At 41.3% G+C, this 26,465-nt stretch overlaps 1 protein-coding gene across 1 annotated transcript in view; it reads right to left on the bottom strand.

Annotated features, from left to right (window-relative positions):
* Nucleotides 1–3,167: 3,167 nt before the first annotated feature.
* The window catches only part of arl15b (ADP-ribosylation factor-like 15b), a 60,661-nt gene continuing 37,363 nt past the window's right edge, over nucleotides 3,168–26,465 (bottom strand). The window contains exon 5 of the mRNA XM_060895772.1: nucleotides 3,168–6,170. Within this exon, the coding sequence (XP_060751755.1) occupies nucleotides 6,018–6,170 (153 nt within the window). The 3' untranslated portion in view covers nucleotides 3,168–6,017. The remainder of the gene's footprint in view (nucleotides 6,171–26,465) is intronic.

The following is a 26,465-nucleotide window of genomic DNA, read 5'->3' on the forward strand; positions in this document are numbered from 1 at the left end:
CCAGAAAGAACAAAAGCAGCTGAATATGTTCACGGCTGTTACTCCGAACGAGAATTCCAAGACCATTGTTTCAGTTTTATTTATTTTCACACCCGAGTTACAGTTTTCACCCACGCGAGCCTTGGATACGTGTCGCCTGCTCCAACGTACACTTCGTTACGTCTTGTACTTTGGCCTGTTCTCAAAGAAACGCTTTCATGTGTTCAGTCCTTAATAAACGTCAAGGTCGAGTGATTCCATCGAATAGAGTGTACCTCGATTAAACATTGGCTCATTATATTCCGCCGAATAAAAACAAGTCCCTGTTGCTTTATCATGCGAAGGCAGTGATTTCATATGCCGAACATTAAGAACTAAAAAGGTCAGCGATATCAAATTGAACATAATCGTTCAAAGTAACAACCCAATTTTATATCTGCTTCATTTAAATCAGCTGTATGCCATTAAAAAAAATAATAAAAAACAGCGATATAAGTTCAGACCTGCAGATGAAACTCGTTTAATACCAGGAAAGAAAAAGTTTGATGGCCTTCTATCGTACAGGTGCGAAGGAAAGCGAAGACAAGAAGTTTTTAGAAAGAATAACAATTCTGGTTGCCAAATTGACACTGAAATATGAGAGAGAGAGAGAGAGAGAGAGAGCGAGACAGGGAGAGGGGGAGAGAGAGAGAGAGAGAGAGAGAGAGAGAGAGAGAGAGAGAGAGAGAGAGAGAGAGAGAGACAGACAGGGAGAAAGAGAGGGAAAGAGAGAGAGAGAGAGAGAGAGAGAGAGAGAGAGAGGGAGAGAGACAGAGAGAGGGAGAGAGAGAGACAGGGAGAGAGAGAGAGAGAGAGAGAGAGAGAGAGAGAGAGAGAGAGAGAGAGAGAGAGAGAGAGAGAGAGAGAGAAAGAAAGAAAAGGGGAGAGAGAGAGATGGGGAGAGGGAGAGGGAGAGGGAGGGAGAGAGAGAGAGAGAGAGAGAGAGAGAGAGAGAAAGAAAAGGGGGAGAGAGAGAGAGAGAGAGAGCAAGAGAGAGAAAGAAAGGGGGGGGGGAGAGAGAGACAGGGAGAGGGAGAGAGAGAATAGATTTAAAGTTTCTGTCCTGCAGCTTTGTGAAGTTTTTCAGACATGGTTGGTGTTTAAGGATTAATCCCAGGTGCTCATCCGTCTGAATGCTAATACTAGACTGGTGCTTGACGCTTGACGGTGCAGATTACAACTTCTGTCAGCTTTCTTCTCGATCCAGACGCATTATCACGAGACAGAAATTTAATTTTAATTTTTTATTCTGACACTAAAGACTCTACAAACAAGAAGTTTCTACAATCAGCCCAGACACGTTTAATTTTCTCTCTTCTGAAAACTTCCAGATCAGCGACGTACTTGTGATGATGACGATTGTTTTTTTTTCTTCTCAAGAACAGATTGAATATTGTGTACCAGATTTCCCACACATGCTTGCTCACGTTTTCCACATAAAACCTCCGACGCACATCACGATACAGAGAAACGTCTCGTCCTGATGGCTTTCAGTTTGAGATCCCGACGTGGCGCCGACCCACGACTGCGAAGGGGCGATAAATCAACGCATGGAAAGCACGCTAACCTTCAGCTTTATGAGCTCATGACATGGTAACGTAGAGAAACAGCATGTTGTGGAAGCTGGGGAGATACAGCTCATAACATAGAGGACTCATTGGTAAGAGAGGAAGTCCTGAGAGACTAAGAGCTCTGGAATTCCAGAGAAGAGCTCCCTTACTCTGACTCATCAGAGGGATGAGGATGACCCAGATTAAAAGAACATTGAATGAACATGCTCCTGAGAGCATCGTACAAACACCACACAGCATCTCTACAGTCTTATCAGTGAGAAAATTACAGGCTCATTAGATTCATGTCTAAACCCACATGTAATTAGGACTAAAGTTGGGGTTTGAAGACACTGAGGATTACGTGAAACAAAGCCTGGGAGTGGAAGATCAACCTGTAAATAAAAGCTATGATTTTCATCGTCATTACAGCGTTATTACCAAGTTATCAGGCTGATCAGTCAGAGGATCTACACCTCAAACAGAGCTTTAAATAAAGCAGGAGAATACCCCTGATGTTGCGTCAGTAGAAAGTTCTGGAATTATAAGATCTATACTTTCAGGAAACAGATAAAACAGTATTGTCACACTGATGTGCGTGAAAAGTGGCATTTATTACTTACCTGAGAGAAACATAACCCCATCATCAAGAAGTCAGCAACACAGATATATGACCCCGATCTTCTCTGGATAACTTCAATACTGTCCTTCATTCAGTGTAGTTTAATTAATCTGAATGAGAGAATGAGTGAGAGATAGATAGATAGATAGATAGATAGATAGATAGATAGATAGATAGATAGATAGATAGAGAGAGAGAGAGAGAAAGAGAGAGAGAGTGAAAGAAAGGGGAGAGAGAGATGGAGAGAGATGGAGAGAAAAAAAGGGAGAGAGAGAGAGAGCAAGAGAGAGAAAGAAAGGGGAGAGTGAGAGAGAGGGAAAGGGAGAGATAGAGGACTAGAAAGAGAGAAAGAAAGGGAGAGAGAGAGGAATAGAAAGAGAGAAAGAAAGGGAGCGAGAGAGAAAGAAAGGAATAGAAAGAGAGAGAAAGAAAGGGGAGAGAAAGAAAGAAAGAAAAAGAAAGGGAGAGAGAAATAAAGAAAGGGGAGAGAGAGACAGAGAGAGAGAAAGGGGGGGAGAGAGAAAGAAAGGGGAGAGGGAGAGAGAGAGAGAGAGAGAGAGAGAGAGAAAGAAAGGGAGAGATAGAGGACTAGAAAGAGAGAAAGAAAGGGAGAGAGAGAAAGAGAGAAAGAAAGGGGAGAGAGAGAGAAAGAAAAGGGAGAGAGAGAGAGCAAGAGAGAGAAAGAAAGGGGAGAGCGAGAGCGAGAGAGAGCGAGAGAGAGAGAGAGAACAGAGTTCTCCAAAACAACAACCAACTCTTGAGACTTGGATAATTTCAGGATTTGAACTTGTAATGTTCAGATTATAAAGCAAACTATTTTCTGTTGCATCACTTCAGAGAAATAAAAAAACTGACAGTCTGGACAATAAATCTGCTCGTCCCGGTCTGCTGATGTTTTAGAGAGAAACAAAAAAAAAACCTTTGCGTCGGTACAAAACATCAGCAAGAAGTAAAACAGCAAACGTCACAGATTCTAATCATTTCTCCTACTTCAGCCTTTATTATTCATGTTGCTCAGTGTAAATTATACATAAATTACATATATATACACAATCAACGGTTTGAGACCGACATCACGGTCATCACAATTTGAAATGTCTAGAAGTGTTTGGATTTGTTCCAATACAAATAAACAAAAATAAAAGAACTGGAAAAAAAAGGCAAAACAAAACAAAAAACAACAACAACAAAAAAAAACCCTAGAATAATTTGTACCTAATGTACAAACTGAATGTGTGAATTATAAAAAGGCAGCTACGCTACAAAGAGGAGATTTGTTCCCTGGTTTCGTTAAGACTTAAACAGGATTTCATTTGGTTTTGGAGACACCGTAATTAATGGCACAGGGACAGTTGGGATGAGAATGCGATCGGATTGGCACTCGAGTAAGGAAGGGAGACGAAGACGGACACTCCATCTAAAGAAGAGGCACTACTGACGGTCTGAGGACAGGATCGGAGCGATTTACATTCAGAGGCAACAGTAAGAAAATTTACTGAAATCCATCATGACCTCTGTATTATTACGGTTCTGTCGGGCAGCTTGGTGGAAATTTCATCACTTTATTGTCTTGTAGTGCTTTGTTACATAATTTTTGGTGTAATATTTAAAAATATAAGGTGCTGTTTATCAGCCAATAGCAACCTAAGTGATCCTAACCGATGTAAGTCTACATTCAATTGATCTGAAGCCTCACGGAGGAGAAAGAATCTGTTATCTGTAGATGCAGAGTATAAAAGTATAAATTTGTAAAGGTTTCATCAAATCAGAAAGCTATCAAACAATGTAAAGTGAATCGTATGGATCTGGAAGGATAGAGGTTTGCGTAGATGTTTTGAATTTTTCGCTCTGGTATTAAAGGTGCGGTGCAGGATGTGTGAAAAAGGATTCAGAAAACTGAGTCGGGCCGACAAACAAAACAAAAACGTGCAGCCAATGAGCAGAAAGGGGCATGTCTTGTCGATATGCGTCGGAGAGAGTGTTCAGTGCGCATGTCTGACATTAGCAGAAAGGGGCGTGTCTTGTCAATATGGGCGAAGAGTGTTCAGTGCGCATGTCTGACATTAGCATAAAGCGGTTTTAACATGACATGGTGGATAAAAACGAAAAGCGAAGAAAGGCTTACTATAAGGCAAGAAGCAGGACCGTGTTAATATAGGATCAGCTTTCCAGCGCTGGAGAGAACTGAACGTCTTCGGCGTGAAACGGAGCTAAACCTTTCACGGTACAACACACAGTACTACACAAACACATCTGTATTACCATAGTATTACTCATTGTGTTCATTTATTGATAAAAATATCCCCTCGGCCAGCCGCCCCAGCAGGTTCCGCCATAATAGTTGCCTGGGTTACGTATGTATGTGTGGGCGGAGCTATAAAAACAGGGGTGACACCCATTTGGGTTAGGGGCGTGTTTGTTTTGGTGATTTCAAATGTCAACATTGGCTTTCAAACATCGTGCACCGCACCTTTAACTGATGCTACATGGAAGCCACGTCCCCTTTCTCTCATGCTCACAGGTAAATAAAAATATTTAATATCAAATAAAATCTATCCTCGTATGTAACATCTGAAAAACATGTAGTTAACATCAGGTAGCTTTATCTGGCTTTATTTATGACAGTTTGGCTGAAAATGGTCAAAATGGTGGCACTTTTACCCAAAAGAAAAAAAAAAACAAAAAGGATGAAAATGTTGAGATTGAATGATTAAAAAATTAAAAAATGCCGATAATTAAAAAAAACGTTTAAATAAGCTCAGACATATCCGAACACTTTGTGCATGATCGAGAGAAAATAACTGTACTGTTATATTTATATAATATTATTACCTTATCTCCTCGAACTCTCCTTAACAGAAATGTAAAAAGTTTAAATGGAGTTCTTTGTGGAGCTGCAACGGTAAATGTCAGATTTCAGGAAACTGGAATGTGAAAACTTTGCTCTCCAAATCCAAATAGAACCTTATAATACTACAATCACGATGCATAACTGGAACTACACAGTTCTGGTGATTAATTCCGGGGATTAATCACTCGGACGGAGAGACGACGGATCTCCGGGAAGACGAAACACTCCTGTTTTGATATGCTGTGGTTATAAACGACTACAACGACAGAATAACAGCACTGAAACAGATCACTAAACCTCAAACAATCCTCCTGTATGATGCACGAGTTCTACAATTACACCAGAGACACATGCAGAGGAACTCAGATTTTCTGGAATCTTGGAATTTTTGTTTGTGGTTTCGGGAATAATGTAGTGATTTCACAGCCGTGATTATTTAAGACTGTTTATATAGTTTTATAAGTCACTGTAGTTTGGTTATAAAAAAAAAAAACATCACATACTTTAAGGCTTTAAAAGTACAAACGTTCATCTTGCATGCGCACACAAGCGCGCACACACACACACACACACTCCTATACACGCACAAAATAGAACAATCTACATATTACAAAAAAACCTACCCAGTTTCTCTACATACAAAGAAAAGTGTTAAACTTTATCAGTCATGTAGCAATGTGCAACTCGGTGTGTATTACACAGGATGTACAACAGATCCGTGTTTACTGACGACGCGGCACAACAGTTCGGGAACATGTTACTATTACAAGGAACCTAATTACGTATCATACCTTAAAATCGATATGATATACAATATAAACCCCACTTGTGTGAATCTGTAAGCCTTGCTGTACTGGAGTCTGAGTAAAACACATGCACACACACACACACACACACACACACTCTTGCTTGTGGTGAGGTGGAGCTCTGTACTCTCCAGAGTGGAGGATGCTGGGATTGGGAAAACGCTCCCAGATCATATCCGGCCCGTCTCTTGGTCCTTTTCCTCCAGCAGGTGGATGAGTTGGCTGAAGCTCTCCTTCACAGCGTCCATGTGATCCACCGTGCTTCCGTCGAGCAACCAGCTCTTCCCCCGAGCCAAAGGTTCCAGCTCAAAATACTTTTTTATCTGTGTGAAGAGACAAAGGTGGAAGTTAATGAAAATCGGCTGGTTGTTTTGTTCCCCAAATAAAATTATTGTGATTGCCTGGAAAAGTAGCACTGGACTCGGCTCTGTGACGGCTCGATGGAAAGGCAAACCGGTTCTTAGAAGGTTCGCCAGTGGAACCAACTTTGAACCAGCACCAGGACTAGCTCTGAATCAGCACCCGGTTCTTTTTGGTGGAAAATGGGTATGGGTCACAGACTTTGGATACCATCAACCTAAAAATCCGCTGGGAGCTTTTTGTATATTATTTTTATTTATTTATAATTTTTTTTTTAAATACATAAAAACAAACTCTTAAAAAAAGCACTAGCTGAAGTGTCTGAGGAAGATGTAGGTCATCAATCAACATTTGAAGATGATGACCAGTGACTCAGGTGCTCAGACAACAAGTAGAAGTTTATTCCACCACCTCGGTGCCAGAACAGAAATGCGTCTCGATGTATATTTTCTTCTTACACCGAGAGATGGTGGGACCAGTCGAACAGTGCTGGAAGATCTGAGGGAGTGAGGTGCAGTGCGAGCAGTGATAAGAGCTTAGATGTAAGAGGGAGCTGGTCTGTTTTGGCTTTGTAGGCAAGCATCAGTGTTTTGAATCTTGTGTTTGCAGCGACTGGAAGCCAGTGGAGGAGAGCAGTAGTGGGGTGAGGTGGCGGAACTTTGGATGAAAAACAAGCAGTGTTGCTGCGTTCTGAATCATCTGCAAAAGACGAATTGCAAATATAAAAAGTGTTACTTTATATACAGGTGCCATGTTCTAAGATGTTTAATGTGTCTAGATGTAAACATGAGGGAAATTGATCTGAAATTCCGATCCGTTTTCTCATATTCATCTGATCTCAAACCCAAATGTCTTCAGTATTTAATAAAACCAAAAGAACAGTCCCTGCTGTTCTAGATCTTTCAGAGGAGACCGTATGTAAACGTATCCAGCTGTACTCGACGCCAGCGATGTGTACCAGAAGGCGGTCTCCACCGTGTCTAGTCCTTTATGGTTCTAATTTATGTGTCTGAAATACTCAAACAACTTCAGAAAGGAAGGAAGCTATTGAAAACAAAACAAAACAATTTCAGACATGTGACCTTACTATGATCTTGACCCTGTTTTGGATCAACTCCGAGATCTAGAAACATTCAAACGCTCGTCCTTGAGATGAGAATCCCGTACAGACGCACGGACAGACCGATGACAAACGTCGATGCTGGTGTTGTGTAAGTGAAAGTAACACCCTGTTATGACAAACAGCAGGAAAGCTCTCTGTTCAGTGTTAATACTGATAATAACATGAAGCTCCGATCAGAAACTAAACAAAACCACATCAAATTAAACTATAATTCACTGTCAACGAGGGATTTTTCGCAGATGGATCTTTTATTTATTTATTTTTTAAGCCGAACACCATGTCATAAAGAAATCTGGATGCAAAATGAAGACTAAATCAAATCAAAGGTAAGGGAATACTTCTTTAACATTTATGGAAGGAGTCTCCAGTATCAGCCCTTGGTAAGTGTCAGAGTCAAAGCTACTTCTCTTCCGACATCTTCAATACAGAGACGTTTACGCTCGGAGATTTCTGTGGAACAAGACAAGTTGTGAGAGAAAAAAAAATATCAGGAGCTTGTGAGGGCAGTCGCTATAGAAACTAGTTTACGGGCGCTCTACAACATTAAATTCAGCGCTAAATGGATGCGAAGTATGACTCGTCATTTTTTTTAAACAAATAATATAAAACAATTGTTTCATTAGAAACTTTAGGGTTTAGTTATTATTTAGTTTTAAAGGTAGGAATTTTTGAGAAATGCTTCAGAAAACTAAGTCGGGCTGAATACTAAACAAAAACAAAAACGTGTAGCCAATGAGCAGAAAGGGGCGGGGCTCGTCAATATGGGTGGAGAGAGTGTTCAGTGCGCATGTGTGACATTAGCAGAAAGCGGTTTTAACATTGACATGGAGGATAAAAACAAAGAAAGAAAGAGAAGAAAGACTTACGATAAGGTAAGAAGTAGGACGTGTTAATATAGGATCAGCTTTCCAGCGCTGGAGAGAACTGAAGGAGCAGGAAGTTGGTCACATATTCACAGATTGGAGTTTCCTGAGTCAATAACTCCTGAGCTAAACGCTGTTACTACACAAATAACACCTCTTTTCTATCGTAGTAATGTAGAGACGCAGCTACAACCGTGTTTTGTGTAGTAACAGTGTTTAGCTCAGGAGTTATTGACTCGGGAAACTCCAATCTGTGAATATGTGACCAACTTTACTTAAGACGCCGAGGCGCTTTTTTCCTTCTCGATAGGTGAGTAACGTTGGTTTTACTTTGTTACACAGAACTAATATATGTCTTTGTCCTTTACATGATTATGCTTGTGTGTCATTTTTTGCTTGTTTGTTTATCTACAATCGTGTTGTTCTTCACTTCAGCTATGATAAAGACACATTTCTTTCCGTTAGTTGCCTGGGTTACGCAAGTATGTGTGGGCGGAGCTATCGATACAGGGGTGGGACCCATTTGGGTTAGGGGCGTGTTTGTTTTGGTGATTTCAAATGTCAACATTGGCTTTCAAACAACGGAGACCCCACCTTTAATAAGAACTATAAGGTGGTAACAGTAAAGCCACTTCATCACACTGTGTATTTTGTTCATTACTTAATGACATCTTGCATGTTCTTTCAGGATCCAGCGGTTTTAATACGTCGTCTTTTAAAACCTTAATCCTACGAAAGTACAAATGTTTCCAGTACAAGGCACAAGGCCATAAAGAGATTTCAATAAACCGGCAAACGTAAAGAGAGCGCCAAATACTCCGACGCAAGTTCTGGAAACAGCACGAGTCGCTCTACGTAGAAAACTAAGAGCACTGGAAAGAGAGCATGAGAGAGATCATGAGAGGAGAGACCGAAAAAGCAAGTTAATGAATAGTGATTTGTTGAATCAATTGTCATTAACTGCTTTGGCAATATCGCTCAAAGGCAGTCATAGCACAAATTCACTAGAGAGGCGATAAAGAAGAAGAAGAAGAAGAAGGATTGCAGAAACCCGGAACACTTTGCCAACTTTGAGGTAATACACTGTGGACCTATTATGGAACTGCAGTATTAAATATTCCCAGGGATACAATATCCCAAAAATGAGAGCTTACTGCTGGTCAAAAGTTGAAGGAGAACAATGGACCAGTCCAAAACCTTACTTACTCCTTCTTCCATGGCTTACTTAAGAACCAAGCCTCAGGAAATTCAAACTCTCACACTGAACAACTACCACATGAGCCACGGCCATCAGCAGCCATACGATGTCAGAAGTTTGTCAAATATCATTTACAAATATTTTTAAAAAAAAGGTGGATGTCCTGATTTTTGTCCATGTTCTAAAGTTAGCTTTCAAGTTTGATGTTCAAGAGTATCACAAATCTTACATTCCAGGATATCACAGATATAACATTTACCACATACAATGGAACACTGGGACAACCACCAACACATTTATCACAAAATAAACTGGTTAGAATATATGAAACAGCAAATAAAACACCAAAACACTTTTTTTTTTTTGCTAATCCTTGGTTACACATTCTTTTTTTAAGGATTGGGTTCTGTGTTCGATCTTGAGCTTTCTCCTGGGTTTTCATTTTTCTCGGTCCTCCCAAAACCATTCACTCCTAAGTGTGAATAAACTTGAACGTGTGTGTGTGCAGGGGGGCTTAGTGGTTAGCACATTCGCCTCACACCTCCAGGGTTGGGGGTTCGATTCCCGCCTCCACCTTGTGTGTGTGGAGTTTGCATGTTCTCCCCGTGCCTCGGGGGTTTCCTCCGGGTACTCCGGTTTCCTCCCCCGGTCCAAAGACATGCATGGTAGGTTGATTGGCATCTCTGGAAAAATTGTCCGTAGTGTGTGATTGCGTGAGTGAATGAGAGTGTGTGTGTGCCCTGCGATGGGTTGGCACTCCGTCCAGGGTGTATCCTGCCTTGATGCCCGATGACGCCTGAGATAGGCACAGGCTCCCTGTGACTCGAGATAGTTCGGATAAGCGGGAGAAAATGAGTGAGAGTGAGTGTGTGTGTGCATGGTGCACTGTGAACATCCAGGGTGTATTCCATTCTCATATCTAGTATGGCAAAAGAAAACAAAATTAACATGACTAGCAGCTTCCTCCAAGACCTGCATGGTCAAATCAGACACAACAACCCACTTACATGGCCAAATAATGTGCAGAGAAACCAGGTGGTGATCATCTGCACAGAATGATAGCACAAACAAAGGGTTTATTGCGGTAATCAAGAACAACACAGGGTTCTGGCCTTAAATACAGAATGTCATTGTTGCAGTTTTTGAAGAACATCTGTAGCACAAAACAACAGAGCCAAGCAATAATAGGGCTGTTTGGAAATTGAGGCTTGAGCCGAGGCTGCGAAGACAACAAAATTATATTTTAATAAAACTGTCCATCTGCAAGGCAGCACCTAGAGGTCAAACAAAGCCCTAAATTATATACAATCCAACTCTAAATTTCCAAAATGTCACACTTCCATTCAGACCTTTGACCTCTGTGACCTCCAGGAACCAGAAGTAAACAACAAAACAAGGCAGATAAACAGGTAAAACTCTTCCAAGTGCTTGCGTGCTTGCAAACGTCTTCTCAGCTCATGGTGTAACCAAGCTGATATTTCAGTGGAACCGGTAATATAATAATCGCCCGTCATGCTTTTGTAAGTTTTAGATTTGTGAATTTCTTTCAAAGCTTTCCATTTCTTGTCAAAACAACAACAAAAAGAACAAACTGCATGCCAAGGCACCAGATACAGACAAGGTCAAAACACCAGGCTGATGGAGAAACACTACTTGTTCCAAACCTTCTCCCCCAAATGGAGGGGGACAAGTGAGTTTATGCTTCCTTAACTCAGCCTCTCGTACCCTCGGCTCCATCAAACTCTGACACTGTACACAAGCATCACATCAGTGTCGCAGTCTCATAAACACCCCGTCTGTCCTGACAGGCAACGGACAAACAACATCCAAAAGTGTGTGTGTGTGTGTGTGTGTGTGTGAGAGAGAGAGAGAGAGAGAGAGAGAGAGAGAGTGAGAGAAAGAGAGAGAGACAGAGTGAGAGAGAGAGACAGAGTGAGAGAGAGACAGAGTGAGAGAGAGACAGAGTGAGAGAGAGAGAGAGAGAGTGAGACACAGAGAGAGAGTGAGAGAAAGAGAAAGAGAGAGAGTGAGACACAGAGAGAGAGACAGAGTGAGAGAGAGTGAGACAGAGAGAGAGACAGAGAGAGAGACAGAGTGAGAGAGAGACAGAGAGAGAGAGAGACAGAGAGAGAGACAGAGTGAGAGAGAGACAGAGAGAGAGAGAGACAGAGTGAGAAGAGAAAGAGAGAGAAAGAGAGAGAGTGAGACAGAGTGAGAGAGCAACAGAGTGAGAGAGTGTGTGTGAGAGAAAGAGAGACAGAGAGAGAGAGTGAGAGAGAGAGAGAGTGAGAGAGAGAGACAGAGTGAGAGAGAGAGACAGAGTGAGACAGAGAGAGACAGAGAGACAGAGAGACAGAGAGAGAGAGAGAGAGAGACAGAGAGAGAGACAGAGAGAGAGAGCTCTTCAGGGGAGGAAAAAGAATAATCAAACAAAACATCCTTTGAGGCAAAGTGCCCCTATCATGCCAAGAATGTTGATTAACATTTCCCTGTGAGTTTTCATTGCTACAAATGGACACAATCCTGAAAAGACTTGGAAAGGACAGACGTGTTTGTCTATTGTCTGAGTGCAACACATTTAAGCTTTTTAAAAACTGAAACGCAACAAGGAAAAGAAGACGACGGGATGTTGGAATGTCGAGCCTGTGCAAGGATGAAGCGGTGAAACGTCAGCTTGTCGTCACCGCTTCGATAACAAACCGTCTGGAGACAGCCGGGGTAACAGAGGGTACAGAGGCTGGCAATGATTCTCCTCACGTATCTAAAGAAATGGCCTAATATGTGCAGCTAAACGTCTGGGGAATGGACTCAAGGTCTTGCTGAAATAGGCTTTGACGCAAACCGGTGCACGAGCCAAAAATCGCACCGAGTTACACGAGTGTTTATCAATCTGTCCGAGAAACAGCGGCTTTAGAGTTAGATCAGGTCAAAGTTAATAAGGCTTAGGAGAACTAAAATTCAGTCGGATTTATTATTTTTGAAATCTTACAGCTTCAGACAGTGATCCGTGCTTAAAGCGTGGATTTTGTGCTTGTCCAAGAGGAAGGATATTATAAGTACAAGCCAGCCATTTTGTTTTCAGCAAATTAAATAAGTGAGTCTCTAGCGAGATGTGATGAGGCAGCATTTACTACTTTTGTCCTTCAAGAATGGCATGTAACCAATTGGTATTTCACTCTGCTCAATTCCACAGCGAAACAGTATCAAATTCAGACAACACGGTGGAACTTAAGACAGGCGGGACGCGTCAATACTACTTAGCGAATAATGCTAACCTGGCTAAAAAAGCGTCTGCAGCAATATTGAAGCAAATTTCATATTGCTGAACCCAACGTTTAGTCCGGAGCATCTAGATCACTGCCATGCGCTGGAATGATCACTGGCATTATTACAGGTCAAACTGAAGCTCTGGGGGCAACCTGAAGGTGACCGTGACAAATGCTGCATTACTGGGAATGGTGTGGAATCCTAACCCAAAGCCTAGAATTATTACATTTAAAAAATAATAACACAACATAAGGGAACTTTATTAAAATATGCTTCTGGAACAGTCATTCTAATGCGCTAGGGGTAAAAAGATCCCACAATTTTACGGATTACATCTACATGTACGGCATGATACGTTTATCCAATTGAGCCGAGCAGCTGAGATTTGAAGTGACCAGGAAATGAAAAACGTGTCCCTAGAGTCGCACTTTTTGGCATTTATTTGTTTAACTTTAGCAGACTGGAAACTGTAAGTGACTGCAGCAGAGTCATACGACAGCTTTGTGCTAGAGTTTATCGTGCATCGGTTTCGTCAGGGTACCGGCATGTTCCCCATTCAAAAAGCATCGTCCATCATCTGGTCACATTCATTAATCAGCAAATTAAAAATCATTCTACTGAGAGCAAGATCGAGCCTTAGTTTAGCAGGTAGTGATATCTGGCACAAGGCGTGTCGTTTGGTTACATCACCACAAAGTACAATAAACTTTAAACATTAGATTTTTCACAGCAAAGGAAGTCATCTTTTTCTAAAGTTAATAAAGATAATTCTTTGTTTCTTTTCCTGTGGCAACTACAAATGTAAAACAACACGGACATGAACGTTACTCCTCCCGGAAGCCTGGGTTTAGCCGTTTTACCTGCCGCCCCTGTATTCCTGATGCACCACAGAATCAGGAAACCCTGTAGTTAATCTTCATTCATTCATCTTCTACCGCTTATCCGAACTACCTCGGGTCATGGGGCGCCTGTGCCTATCTCAGGTGTCATCGGGCATCAAGCCAGGATACACCCTGGACGGAGTGCCAACCCATCACAGGGCACACACACACTCTCATTCACTCACGCAATCACAAACTAGGGACAATTTTCCAGAGTTGCCAATCAACCTACCATGCATGTCTTTGGACCGGGGGAGGAAACCGGAGTACCCGGAGGAAACCCCCGAGGCACGGGGAGAACATGCAAACTCCACACACACAAGGTGGAGGTGGGAATCAAACCCCGACCCTGGAGGTGTGAGGCGAACGTGCTAACCACTAAGCCACCTCCCCCCGTAGTTAATCTCTAGAATATAAATTTCCTCTTGTTAACTTTTTCAAATCAACCATTTTAAGCTTGCCCCCAGTCCCTGACTCTCTACAACATGTCAGTTCAGTAAAAAAAAAATCAGATTCGGGTGGCATTAAATCATGTTGCCATGTATATTTAGAAGATCCACTCTATCATACTTGAGAAACACTTAATCTATTCCATATGCAAACACATAACTGCTAAACAAATCAACAAGCTGAACCGCAATGTGCTGGCAAGCTCACACAGACACGTCATCCTCTCGATACGATCAAAACGTCTGAAATCCATCAGGCGACCGTAGCATACGTAGACATCCCACCCACACTCTGAGTATTTTCCTTTCGTATTCCTGCTCCTGGAAGATGTAACAAAATTATAGCTCGTGACTGATTTGGCTCGTTACCTCACAGCACACATGGAGCAATAACAGATACATTCAATTCCCCTACTTTTCCAACCCATGTGCACCATGTAGTCCTGCTTTTTTTAAAAAGATAATTAATGTCAGGAACTCCAACTTGGACAGCCTTGACATTCCAGCGGATTACGTTACTCTACACCGATGGTTTCTTAAGCAGAAACACCCACAGGACTTCAACATTTTTGTGTCATTACAGTTTTTTGCTCTCAACACCTAAATCAGGTAATTAAGTGCTGGATATCTGGCACAGTTGATTTGGGAGCTGGATTGGAACAAACATTTGGACTGGCTGAAGAGCCCTGAGGATTGGATTGGGAATCGCTGGGCTATATCACTTCATCAGCTAATCATGAGCTAATTACAAAGTCCCCATGAGTTGAATCAGTGGCGTGAGAGCAGGAAGCTCTGCTCTTCAAGACGGTATTGTTCTGTCCAGAACCACAAGAATGATTCCCTTTCATGTTCATTCTTGTGGTCGAACAATTCTAAGTATGAATCAATAGCAATATCGGTATCGGGTATCCATCCGATATTGTGCTTATTTACTAGGAAAAACACAATCTGGTACCAGCTGTTACTGTGTGATATAATCCTGTTAAACACCATCATGCTGATGAACGAGAAACAATAGCGTTCTGGATCGTTAAGATGGATCAACAGCTGTAGCTGGCTGATGCACTGTATGGACATAGTATGGATATGCTAATTAAACCAGAGAAACAAGTAGAGCTCAAGAAATGGTTAATCAATGCGACCTCACTTATTGATATCGAATACTTAGCAGATTAATCGTTTCAGTACCCGTATGGAGCTGCTGTTCATGAAAAAAAATGCACTTGTGAAAGTAAAAGGCTTGTAAACATATACATTTTAAAATAAATAATATTGAGACATCACTCAACAAAACCACGAGGCTGGCGATCGAGAGAACCTCATAGCTGGTGGCATGGCTGGTTACGTTCCTGCGGCTTAAGTGCGTGTAAAGACTGGTTTCGAAGCAAACCGCAAAGCTTTCCACAACTTCTCAAATCATGAAGTTCTTCATTTACATACATGGAACAATATTTCATGGAGAGCTGCAAAAAGATCCGTTGTTGCAGAATTCTCAGAGGAGCAACATTCCTAATGAAGTAACTCGTGAGCTTTAGCCAAAGTTGTGTTCATGTTTCAAAACAAAAATGTGCTAGCCAAGCAGAATGACTATATGCTTGTCCATGGAACTGTTGCTTAACCACTGGCCTAGGAGTATCTCAATCTGCATTGGGATATTTAAGACCCTAATCGAAGACTGCCGAGAAGTCCGAGAACTTACGCTCTACATTTTTTAAGATCCCTGCAGGACATTTGGATCTCAACAGTTGGAGCTCTGGTTCTAAAGCTCTCTACATAAAAAGTTTTGTTTTTTAAGACAATGCAGCCAAGTCTTTTTATAATACAACCACATGGAAACCATGGAGAAATGCATATTCAATTAAGTTCCCTTTGGTGCAAGTGCAAAAGTAAGGTATCGCATTACAGCACATTTGTTGCTGATGAGAATCAATTAAAATAAGGTGCAAACGTAAAAAAAAAAAAAAAAAAAAAAGGGCGGGGTTAGGATCGATATATCACCAGTTGTGCATATCTTCTAATGTCTAAATACCTGCTAGCTAAAAGAAATTTCAGAATTTAATTTATTATTGAAGAACCTTTAATAGTTTCGCTGAATGTTGTGGAACAAGCAGAAAACAAGTTTCTGTTATCACTTACATTATAGCAGCTACAAACAGTCATTCACTCATGTTATTAATAATATTACACCGGCATATTATTTTCGCCTTTTAAAATCAAAAGAAAAATGAAAGACACAGGTACAAAGAACCCGCAAAGTGTAAACTCCTCTGTCTTGAAGAGACTTCTTCCATAAATATTAAAACAACTCCTAATTGAAAATGTAACCACATTACACATGGGGGAAGTCGTGGCCTATTGGTTAGAGAGTTTGAATCCTAACCCTAAGGTTGTGGGTTCGAGTCTCGGGCCGGCAATACCACGACTGAGGTGCCCTTGAGCAAGGCACCGAACCCACCCCCCCCGCTCCGGGTGTGTGTTCACTGCAGTGTGTGTGTGTGTGCGCACTTTGGATGGGTTTCATGCAGAGAACGAATCACCGTACTTAGCCGTATGTCACGTCATGACACTTTACCAATACAGCCATTTTTTTGTTAATAAAAACATTTTTTGATCCGTTTGAAGATCATCTGGCATAGAAGTCCCAGTGAACGAGCTGTCGCTATAGGCACGATAATGTATTACAATGAGCACAAGTTGACATATAAGGCTCTGGGTTACACATCACTATATATATGTTTTATTTTGTGAAAACTAACAGCATCATCAACTGTTTAAATCTTCAACATCCTGTACGACTTATCGTCGTAGTCAACAAGAAAAAATGTCAGCACGATTTTTCATAGTCAAGAAATTGTTAACAGTTTTGAAAAACAGAGTTAAGATAGAATCCAGGTGAAGAAAAGGTCAGAGATAACGAAAACCAGATCCAGAGAGAGTTTTATTCAAGTCAGCTTGATTTCCTGCTTTCGGTGGAATACAGTTGGCTTGTTCGGCCATCCGAGTATCAGATTAATGTGTGGACTGGTTTTCAATTAATAAAAACAACATGAAAATATTTTCCTGTTGTAAGTGCTGTAAACGAAGACATGAACGTTTTTTAAACTACGCTAGTCGTAGATAACGGTTGCGAAAATGTGGAAGGAGGTACAGTGTTATGAATTTTAAATACATACATCGGTTGAGGAAAACACTAAAGGTCTTTAGGATGATCAGGCTTCATCAGAAGTCAACATCAAGATTACCTGGAACTTTCATCTTATTTGATAAGTGATAAAAAAAAATACCCACAAAGCAGTGATAAGTATCGGTATGATGTGTGATAGTGTGCAGTTACATAAGAAAGTGTTTGAGTTACAGTCATATCTGGAGTGTTCATAACTCATTCAGACAGTTATTCAAGGGCCTCGTCCCAGAACATTAAAAACACATTATGGGGAAAGTGGACTGGATTTTCACATACCTTTTCCTACACTTAACAGATCCTCAACTTACATACTTCACATAACACTCATACAAGCAACATTCATGAGGTTAAAAGGATTTTGTGTTCTTAAGAAAGAACTGTTAATGTCGATGTACGTGAATGAAAGCTGGTGGCACTATTTAGCCTAGATGTGATTTTCAAGACTCCCTGAAGATAGCGCAGATTTGTTGCAACACTGGCATTTTTGGAAAAGAATTCCTTGCACACTGACCCAGTTTGCCTTACGCTCCATACTCGCACGCTAACCTGACGTGTTTTCACACACGTACGCATCCAATCTCCTGCTGTTTAAACATGTTCCCAAGACATGCAAATTAAATTAGTTTAAATATATCTAATTGACCAGCATAACATTTGCCCACAAGGGCAGTGCAGCTGGAAAGACACAAATGGGACATGCAATCCGGTAGTTCAGATGATGTCTGGAGGAAGCGGTTACTCATCTGGAAAAAAACCCGAATTTAAGACGTAAACGAAAGTGACAGCATGGAGTTCTTCATCCAAGCCTGGTTTCCAACTTCTTCTTGAAGGAAACTGCTAATGTACAGATGTCAGGTGGAGCTGCTTATGATCTGAAAAGTGACCAAGAAAGACACCATATGCCAACCTCTCACAGGCTCTCTCTCCAGTGAACCATCATACACTAGTGAGACAAACACATTTGTAAACCCCTGATTATCACAGTGTTGCTTTTTGAACGTTGCATTACAAGTTAGGTCCCTTTTTGCTGTTATAAAAAGAATTCTGAGAAGCCTAGATGTGACTGTGGGAATTTATGTTCAATCGCCCACAAGAGCATTAGTGAGATCAGACACTGATGTTGGGTGGGGAGGTCTGGGGTGCAGTTGCTGTTTCAGCTCATGCCAAATGTGTTCAGTGGGGTTTGATGTCGAGGCTCTGTGCAGGACACTCCTGTTCTTTCACTAAAACCTTGGCAACCCATGTCTTCATGGAGCTGCATTTGGGTACCGTCATGTTGGAACAGATTTGAGACTCTTAATTCCAGTGAAGGAGAACTGTAAAGCTACAGCATATAAATACATCCTATACAACTGTGTGTTTCCAACTTTATGTTAACAGTTTGGGGAGGAACAACCAAGACCCCACGACTCCCAACAAGTCTCGAAAGACCTTAAAATTATGCAAGATTGGGGAAAGGGGGGTGGGCTTTCCAGTCTGGGTAAAATCAGAGCTTAAAAACACCTACACAAACTTCTCCAGATTCAAAATAGATTTGACTGCCTCAGATTAGTGATAACTCATACTAACACACTTGTTCCTATTGAAAAAGCGTAAAGGTTGGTAGGTCTAGTAATACAACCAGAGTAAATGCCACTGGACATTGTGGCAGTGAAATACCATGTAGAAGTACTAGCATATCAAGCCACCCAAGCAGGCCAATTTTAATTGTTAATTTAATTGAGAAGTTTTAAAATCACTTAGGGGGCACGGTGGCTTAGTGGTTAGCACATTGGCCTCACACCTCCAGGGTTGGGGGTTCGATTCCCACCTCCGCCTTGTGAGTGTGGAGTTTGCATGTTCTCCCCGTGCCTCGGGGGTTTCCTCCGGGTACTCCGGTTTCCTCCCCCGGTCCAAAGACATGCATGGTAGGTTGATTGGCATCTCTGGAAAATTGTCTGTAGTGTGTGATTGCGTGAGTGAATGAGAGTGTGTGTGTGTGTGCCCTGTGAAGGGTTGGCACTCCATCCAGGGTGTATCCTGCCTTGATGCCCGATGACACCTGAGATAGGCACAGGCTCCCTGTGACCCGAGGTAGTTCAGATAAGCAGTAGAAGATGAGTGAGAGAGAGTGAGTAAAATCACTTACTTGAGGACCTTATGTTTAATGGACTTTTTTTGTAAACATGTTAAACGGGGTTAAGGTTGTGCACGATCCAGAGCTTATGCTTATCCCGGGAACACCGGGTCTGAGGTCCTGATACACGATACATATGTTCACATACAGGAAGAATTGACCATGGCTAATCAACCTACTGGAATGTTCTGTAAGGTGCGAGGAAAAAGTCGCAGGAAACCGCAAACAACGGGAGAATATGCACAGAAACTCCACTGTATACCGAGGTTAGGATTAATCTGGGAACCATGAAGCTGTAAGTAGACTACTGAAGCACTGCTGTCACTTCCAGTGTTTCATAAAAATCCATTTGAATCCTCAACTTCTCAACCGAGTTCAGCTTTCAGTTTTCAGTCTTGTGAGCTGTAATTCTGCGACAACATTTCAACACATTTCCATCCGAGGCTAGAATTATTTCATTTTAAAAAGCTACTTGAGACTGTTTTTATTCATACCAAACCCAAAACAAGTGCTAGCAAAAAAAGAAGATACCTCAGAGCCAGAAATTCCAACGTTCCCAAAGTTCCCTATTGTCTTCAGTATAGCAAGAGTTTGGATTTACAAAGATTGTGCCTTGGCAACTGACTACAGATCATTAATAACTTTTATTATATTCAGTATATTTGAAAGAACCATGAGATCATGCATCATTGGTTTCCACCTTTTTCAGATTATTTTAGGCCGCAGGTCCACCTGGTGTCTATGCGGGTGGTTCTGGGCACCGTAGCCACAGCACAGGCAGAGCTGATCCACATGGTTCGAGCGGTGACCTCTCTCACTCTGTGCAGAATGGCCGAGTCAGGCTGCCCGCCACGGGCGCACAATAGCGTCTGGGTCGGCTCGCTTTCTCTCTGGGCCAGACAGACAGTCCTGTCACAGTGTACCCTCCTTCACAACACAACATGGTCTTTGTCTGGCTGTCTCAAACGCAGCTTTCACTACAGGCGCGAGAGAAGAATTCCAACTTCCTGAGAGACATTCTTCAATAGATGGCGCCTGATGGCAATAAGCAGTTTTCCAGGATTTTCTCAGAAGGCTTTAACAATTTGGGGTCCGATGTGGTCAACAAGTTATATAAAGTTGCATAAAGCTCATTACATGTTTTCGCTTTTGTAACAAAAAAAAATGGACAAGTGATTGCACTGCATTGTGCGGTGTAATAAACTTCATTAACAAATACTGAGAAAATCCCAAAATCTTATGCTGCTTCAGACATAGCCTGTTGGCGGGGAAAGAAGACGGTATCTGTGTCCGCTGTTTCCGATGTAGACTCCCAACCTGAAAAGCAGTAGTCCAATGCCTTAAACCCTGAGCAACCACTGGCCTACTAGACATATTCAAGGAGTAAAATTATTGCTAGCAGCACATGACAGCTACCCCGACAAACACAACATGCAAACATGAAAACTGTCAAAAGTCATAAGACGACAATCAACACCTTTTTTAAAGCTGACATCGTGGCAGAGCCTGAGAGGAAAACAGGCCAGCCCTTGCTTCACCGAGCCTCCAGCTCTGTGGCTTCACAAATTCGTTTTGAGCATCTATCTCCATCACACATAACTCTATTAGAGCCAGATGTTGCGGGTGCCCTGTCTACTTCCAAAGACGTGGTAATTTTATTATTGCTCTAAATCACAACCCAGCACTATCGGTCACGGGGGAGCAAGGTCGCAGAGTTCTGACTGCATATGTGTGTGTGTGTGTGTGTGTGTGTGTGGGTGGGGGGGGGGGGTGAAGCAGGGATTAAAATCCTTTAAAAAGATATCAAGATGCATACCACCAACACCGACAACTTCCACAAGGCAAAAAGGGGCAGACGGAGATGATGAATTACCCCCACAGACTGAGAGTCCACAGTGTAGAGTTTCGGCTGCTAGATCCTTAGAGACTGAGACCACCCTAGGCACGAGGGAGCCTAAATATTGAGGATCCGTAAGCAGAGCCTTTTCTTTAGCATAAGGATGGCTTTTCAATCCATCCATAAGGTACAATCCCTGGGGTAAGGGTTGATGTCATCCTTTCAAAAATCACAAAGGGTTTCACAGTTACTACCAGGTTGTTTTAGTTGAGAAAAAAAAAATTATGCTACTTACAGCGATTAATAAAAAAGAATATGTATGTAAACTTTCCTCTTTTACTTTTCTACATCATACATAAAACTGACAAGCTTTCGAGCAAACAGAGTACCTGGGTAAAATGTTGGAAAGGGGCAGGAAGGTACGCAACATCTATGCAATCTTTCCAGATACTGATTGGGGTATTTTATCAAGAAAATTCTAGACTTTTGCTGTACTGTTGAGCAATAACTTAGTGTACCGTAGAGTAGTTCGATGCTAAAATGTCTACGACCTAGTGCAGAACGCGTGAAGGTTAACACAACAGTCTAAATGATATCACTGCCGTGCCATGTGAACATGCGGTTGAAACGAAACGACACGACACGACACAGTACCTAAGCAACCTCCACTTTGAAGTTTCCAAATGAAACAGGAAATAACCCAGAGCGGTTATTTAGTACACTTAAAGAAACCTGAGAGAGTGAGCGTGAAAAGAAAAGAGGCAGCATTGATCTTTTTTCCCCCTCCATATCAAATGTCATGAGAGATGGAAGAAAGGCTGCAGAGCCAGACAGACATCCAGACAGTGGAGAGTGAATGTGTGTGTGTGTGTGTGTGTCCTGCTGATCAGTCACTGGCCTTGGCACCCACAGCAGGAAACCATGCCAATGTCGGCTGAGCGGATTCCGAGCCCCCAGGGGTAAAAAACAAACGAGTCTGTTGTTTGGGTCGTCAGAGTGCAGTCTGACCACCAGTGCTGAAGATGAAGGAGGAGACTCAGACTGAATTCACACGGCAGCTATCAGCATCTCAGACCGTTCCATCGTTCACACACACCCACTTCACTCCAGTCCTAATAATGCTGTGTGTAAAACTCTTGCTGGATACGTTTACAAAGACTTATCAATTCAGATTCTGTGTGTTTTTCAGAACAAATTGGATAGTCACATGACTAGACTGCTCTATTGATTGCATCTATCCATCCATCCATCTATCCATATATCCATTCATCTACCCACCCATCCATCCATCTATATATACCAACTCACATTCTATTCATATACTTGAAAGTCTACCATCAATCCAACCATCCATCTAACTATCTATTCATTCCACCGTGTCTTTTCATCCTTCCATCTATCTATCCATCCATCCTGCCACTTACTCGTCTATCTACTTGTCCATCCATCCATCCATCCATCCATCCATGCCTGATTCAGCAAGACATTTCTTTCTTTCTTTTGGAATCTCATATGTGGACATTGATTCTCTTCTATGTTGCAAAGCTACAAAAACACATTTGCAGCTCCATCATGAATATTAATAGACTAACCTCAACTCTCAGCAGGCCTTTTGGAAATTAAAGCCGTCCCTTGGAGCACACTCAAGCTGGGCTGTGGGTGATCTTTTTTCAGAGAGAAGCCATTAGAAGTTATTTTTCATGTGGTTGTTGAGGCCCAGAATGCGTTGATTTATTCACTTTTAATGTAATGGTTCCCTGGTATCCCACATTAATATCCCACATTGTTCACACATGCTCACGTCTTCACGCTAGCTCTAAAGACGCTGACCGACCGTAAGGAAGTAGACGTACTGCTGAAATGCCTTCACAACAAACTTTAAGAGTAAAGTTTACAAGACAAACACTAACTAGCCATTCTAAACGTAATTAATTACGTTAACCCAAAACAGTACCGCAAATTGTAAGAACTGACAGTAAAAACACTCTGAATCTCTAATAAAGTAAGAAATGCCCTTCTGTCAGAGCAGCTGCTAAAGAAAAAACCCCTCCTGAGCAGTTAGAGTCCAGATTTCAACAGCATGTAGTATAAACGTGCATAATCAATATAATCTTAATATTTTGGCATATGTAATTAGAGTGAGTTAGATTAATCACAGTTGCCACAGTTTATCGTATGGTTATAAAAAAAAAATATGAATAAACGCTGCTGTAATTAAGATTTTCCAGCAAACTCGAAAAACATCAACCTTCCAGTAACAACAAACATGAGATGTTTCCTCTTATTCTCAGCTATCTGTGGCATTTAATCAGAGTCCAAATCATTTGCTAGACTGCACGTTACGGCACGTAAAGGATGATGGCATTTTTTGCTCTACACCAAAACTTTGTTCTGCCAATGTTCTAGTGGCGTAATATCGTTATTCTTGTAAAAAAAAACAAACAAAAAAAAACCCCCACAAAATCAGCTGAGTGTGATAATAGGAAAAAAATGCTGAGAAAAAATCCAGTTCTACTCAATCACTCCTGCTCTGGATAAGTCATGCTTAAGGGGAAGAAAAACATATTTCGCTATCATATTTCAACACTACAGCCTCTTCTGCTTAAAGATAAGGTCTTCCCATGCTCAGCAGGTTCATCTCTTCCAAATGGAAAATAAACAATACTTGTTTTATAACCATTTACAGAATAACCATAAGGAATATAAAACTCCACGTCATGCTGTCAGAGGAAAATGATCAGTGACTGTGTTGTGTGTTGAAGTGGATTTAAAGTTATTCTTCCCACACCACAGTAATGTCCAAACATCACAAGGACCTTATACTTTTTATCCGTTTAAAATTTAAAAGTGGGGTCTCCGTTGTTTGAGAAATGCTTCAGAAAACTGAGTCGGGACGACAAACAAAACAAAAACAAAACTAACGTGTAGCCAATGAGCAGAAAGGGGCGTGTCTTGTCAATATGGGCGTAGAGAGTGTTCAGTGCGCATGTGTGACATTAGCAGAAAGCGGTTTTAACATTGACATGGAGGATAAAAACAAAGAAAGAAAGTGAAGAAAGACTTACGATAAGGTAAGAAGTAGGACGTGTTAATATAGGATCAGCTTTCCAGCGCTGGAGAGAACTGAAGGAGCAGGAAGTTGGTCACATATTCACAGATTGGAGTTTCCTGAGTCAATAACTCCTGAGCTAAACGCTGTTACTACACAAATAACACCTCTTTTCTATCGTAGTAATGTAGAGACGCAGCTACAACCGTGTTTTGTGTAGTAACAGTGTTTAGCTCAGGAGTTATTGACTCGGGAAACTCCAATCTGTGAATATGTGACCAACTTTACTTAAGACGCCGAGGCGCTTTTTTCCTTCTCGATAGGTGAGTAACGTTGGTTTTGTTTTGTTACACAGAACTAATATATGTCTTTGTCCTTTACATGATTATGATTGTGTGTCATTTTTTGCTTGTTTGTTTATCTACAATCGTATTGTTCTTCACTTCAGCTATGATAAAGACACATTTCTTTCCGTTAGTTGCCTGGGTTACGTATGTATGTGTGGGCGGAGCTATCAGTACAGGGGTGGGACCCATTTGGGTTAGGGCCGTGTTTGTTTTGGTGATTTCAAATGTCAACATTGGCTTTCAAACAACGGAGACCCCACCTTTAATGGTGAACTGCTTGTGACTGAAATTAGTTCCTGTTTTGACTTCCGTTATATCAGCTATAAAGTCATCAGCCTCACCTTTATTAATAACTAAATAAGTAAACACAGCTTAAAAAAGTCATGAAAGTCTGAAACCGCAAACTCAAGAGTTTACTTAAGAGTTATTGACTGTGCTATACAAGTTCATGTGAATGTATGACCAATGAAATGACCACTTCTGACTAAACAAATTCAAGAATTCAACATGATGATTTTAATTATAAATTAATTAATTATAAGATTTCTGTCTTTGTTGTATAGGATATAAAACTTGGTCCAAGACCAGGATCTCTCTGAATAAAAGAATGGCTGCCTCTGGACTTTTTCTATTCTCTTGTCCTCTCCTGACCTCCAGACACCAATAAAAGATGATCATGTAAATTCAGCCCGTCTATAGTGAGCTTCAGCAGCCAGCCAGACTCGCAGTCAAATGACCGCAGACACACACACAGACACAGACACACACACACACAGACTGATGGCTTACATACAAAGCATCCAGACTGAATGTGCCGACTGGCAATTGAGACAACTTAGTGTAACGACAAATTGACAGCCTGTATATCCTTATATTTCCTAAAAGGCCGTTTCCTTTTTAGGAAATCAATCTTAGTACTGATACACAAAACGATAACACCTGACGTAGCCATATCAGTGGTTCAGCAGATTTTGTCTCACTGCCACCAGACATAGCTACCGCAGTGATCTGTTGGGTGAGATTAGCAAATGTATCTTTAACCCACCATGTTTTTATGTTGTCCATCTTCCTGTAAGGTGTGTCTGAGGTTCTCCTCAGCGAGATATTTCAAATACAAGTGGATGAATGTTTATAGGATTTATGTGTCATTATCAAGTACCAGATGAACTGATTAGATTTTGGAAACTATTCAAACAATGTTACACAGTTTACAGATGTCAGAAATAGCTTTTAATCTTTTATCTTTAGATTTGGATTATTTTTAAGACTAGACTTGTTGGCAGAGTCGTCCAGAGTTCTAGCCCTGACTTCCTGGGAGAGCCCTAAACAGTCCCAACCCAACTGGGAGATATAATATATTAATTAAGTCGGAAGTGCCTGTAAAGTTGGAGTGAGGTCTTTGTAAAATGCCCAAACCAACTCAACCAGATTCTCTCAATACTAAGGAGCTTAACTCCAAGTTTCTCTCAGATTGTTCAGTAACTGTCTGGCAAATCCCAGGACTGCTTCCTATACTTATCTTGGCCTTGTTCACTCACAGACTGTGACCATATTTAAGGACAGTAATGTAGATTGTTTCACCACCACACACCAGTACCTGTTGTACCAAGACTGTAACACCATTGTTAGCTTAAATGCAGGGGAGATCGTGCTTTTTGTATTGCTGCCCCCAGGCTCTGGAACGCCTTGCCACTGTCCATTAGACAAGCCTCTTTTCATAATATTTTTAAGTCCAGGCTAAAGACATTTTTATTTTCAAAAGCATATGGCTGATGGGATATTTGTACGATTTTTCTGTTTGTTTGCTGTGTGTTTTTCTGTTTTTAATGACCTAAATGGAAAGCACACTGGTTGATGGAAGTTGTAATTAATTGTGCTATATAAATAAATTCTCATTGTCGTTCACCCGATTTCTTTTGTCAAATTCATGTTCACCTTCCTATC

Source organism: Tachysurus vachellii, chromosome 20, assembly GCF_030014155.1.
Source record: "Tachysurus vachellii isolate PV-2020 chromosome 20, HZAU_Pvac_v1, whole genome shotgun sequence".
In the NCBI taxonomy this organism is placed as follows: Eukaryota; Metazoa; Chordata; class Actinopteri; order Siluriformes; family Bagridae; genus Tachysurus; species Tachysurus vachellii.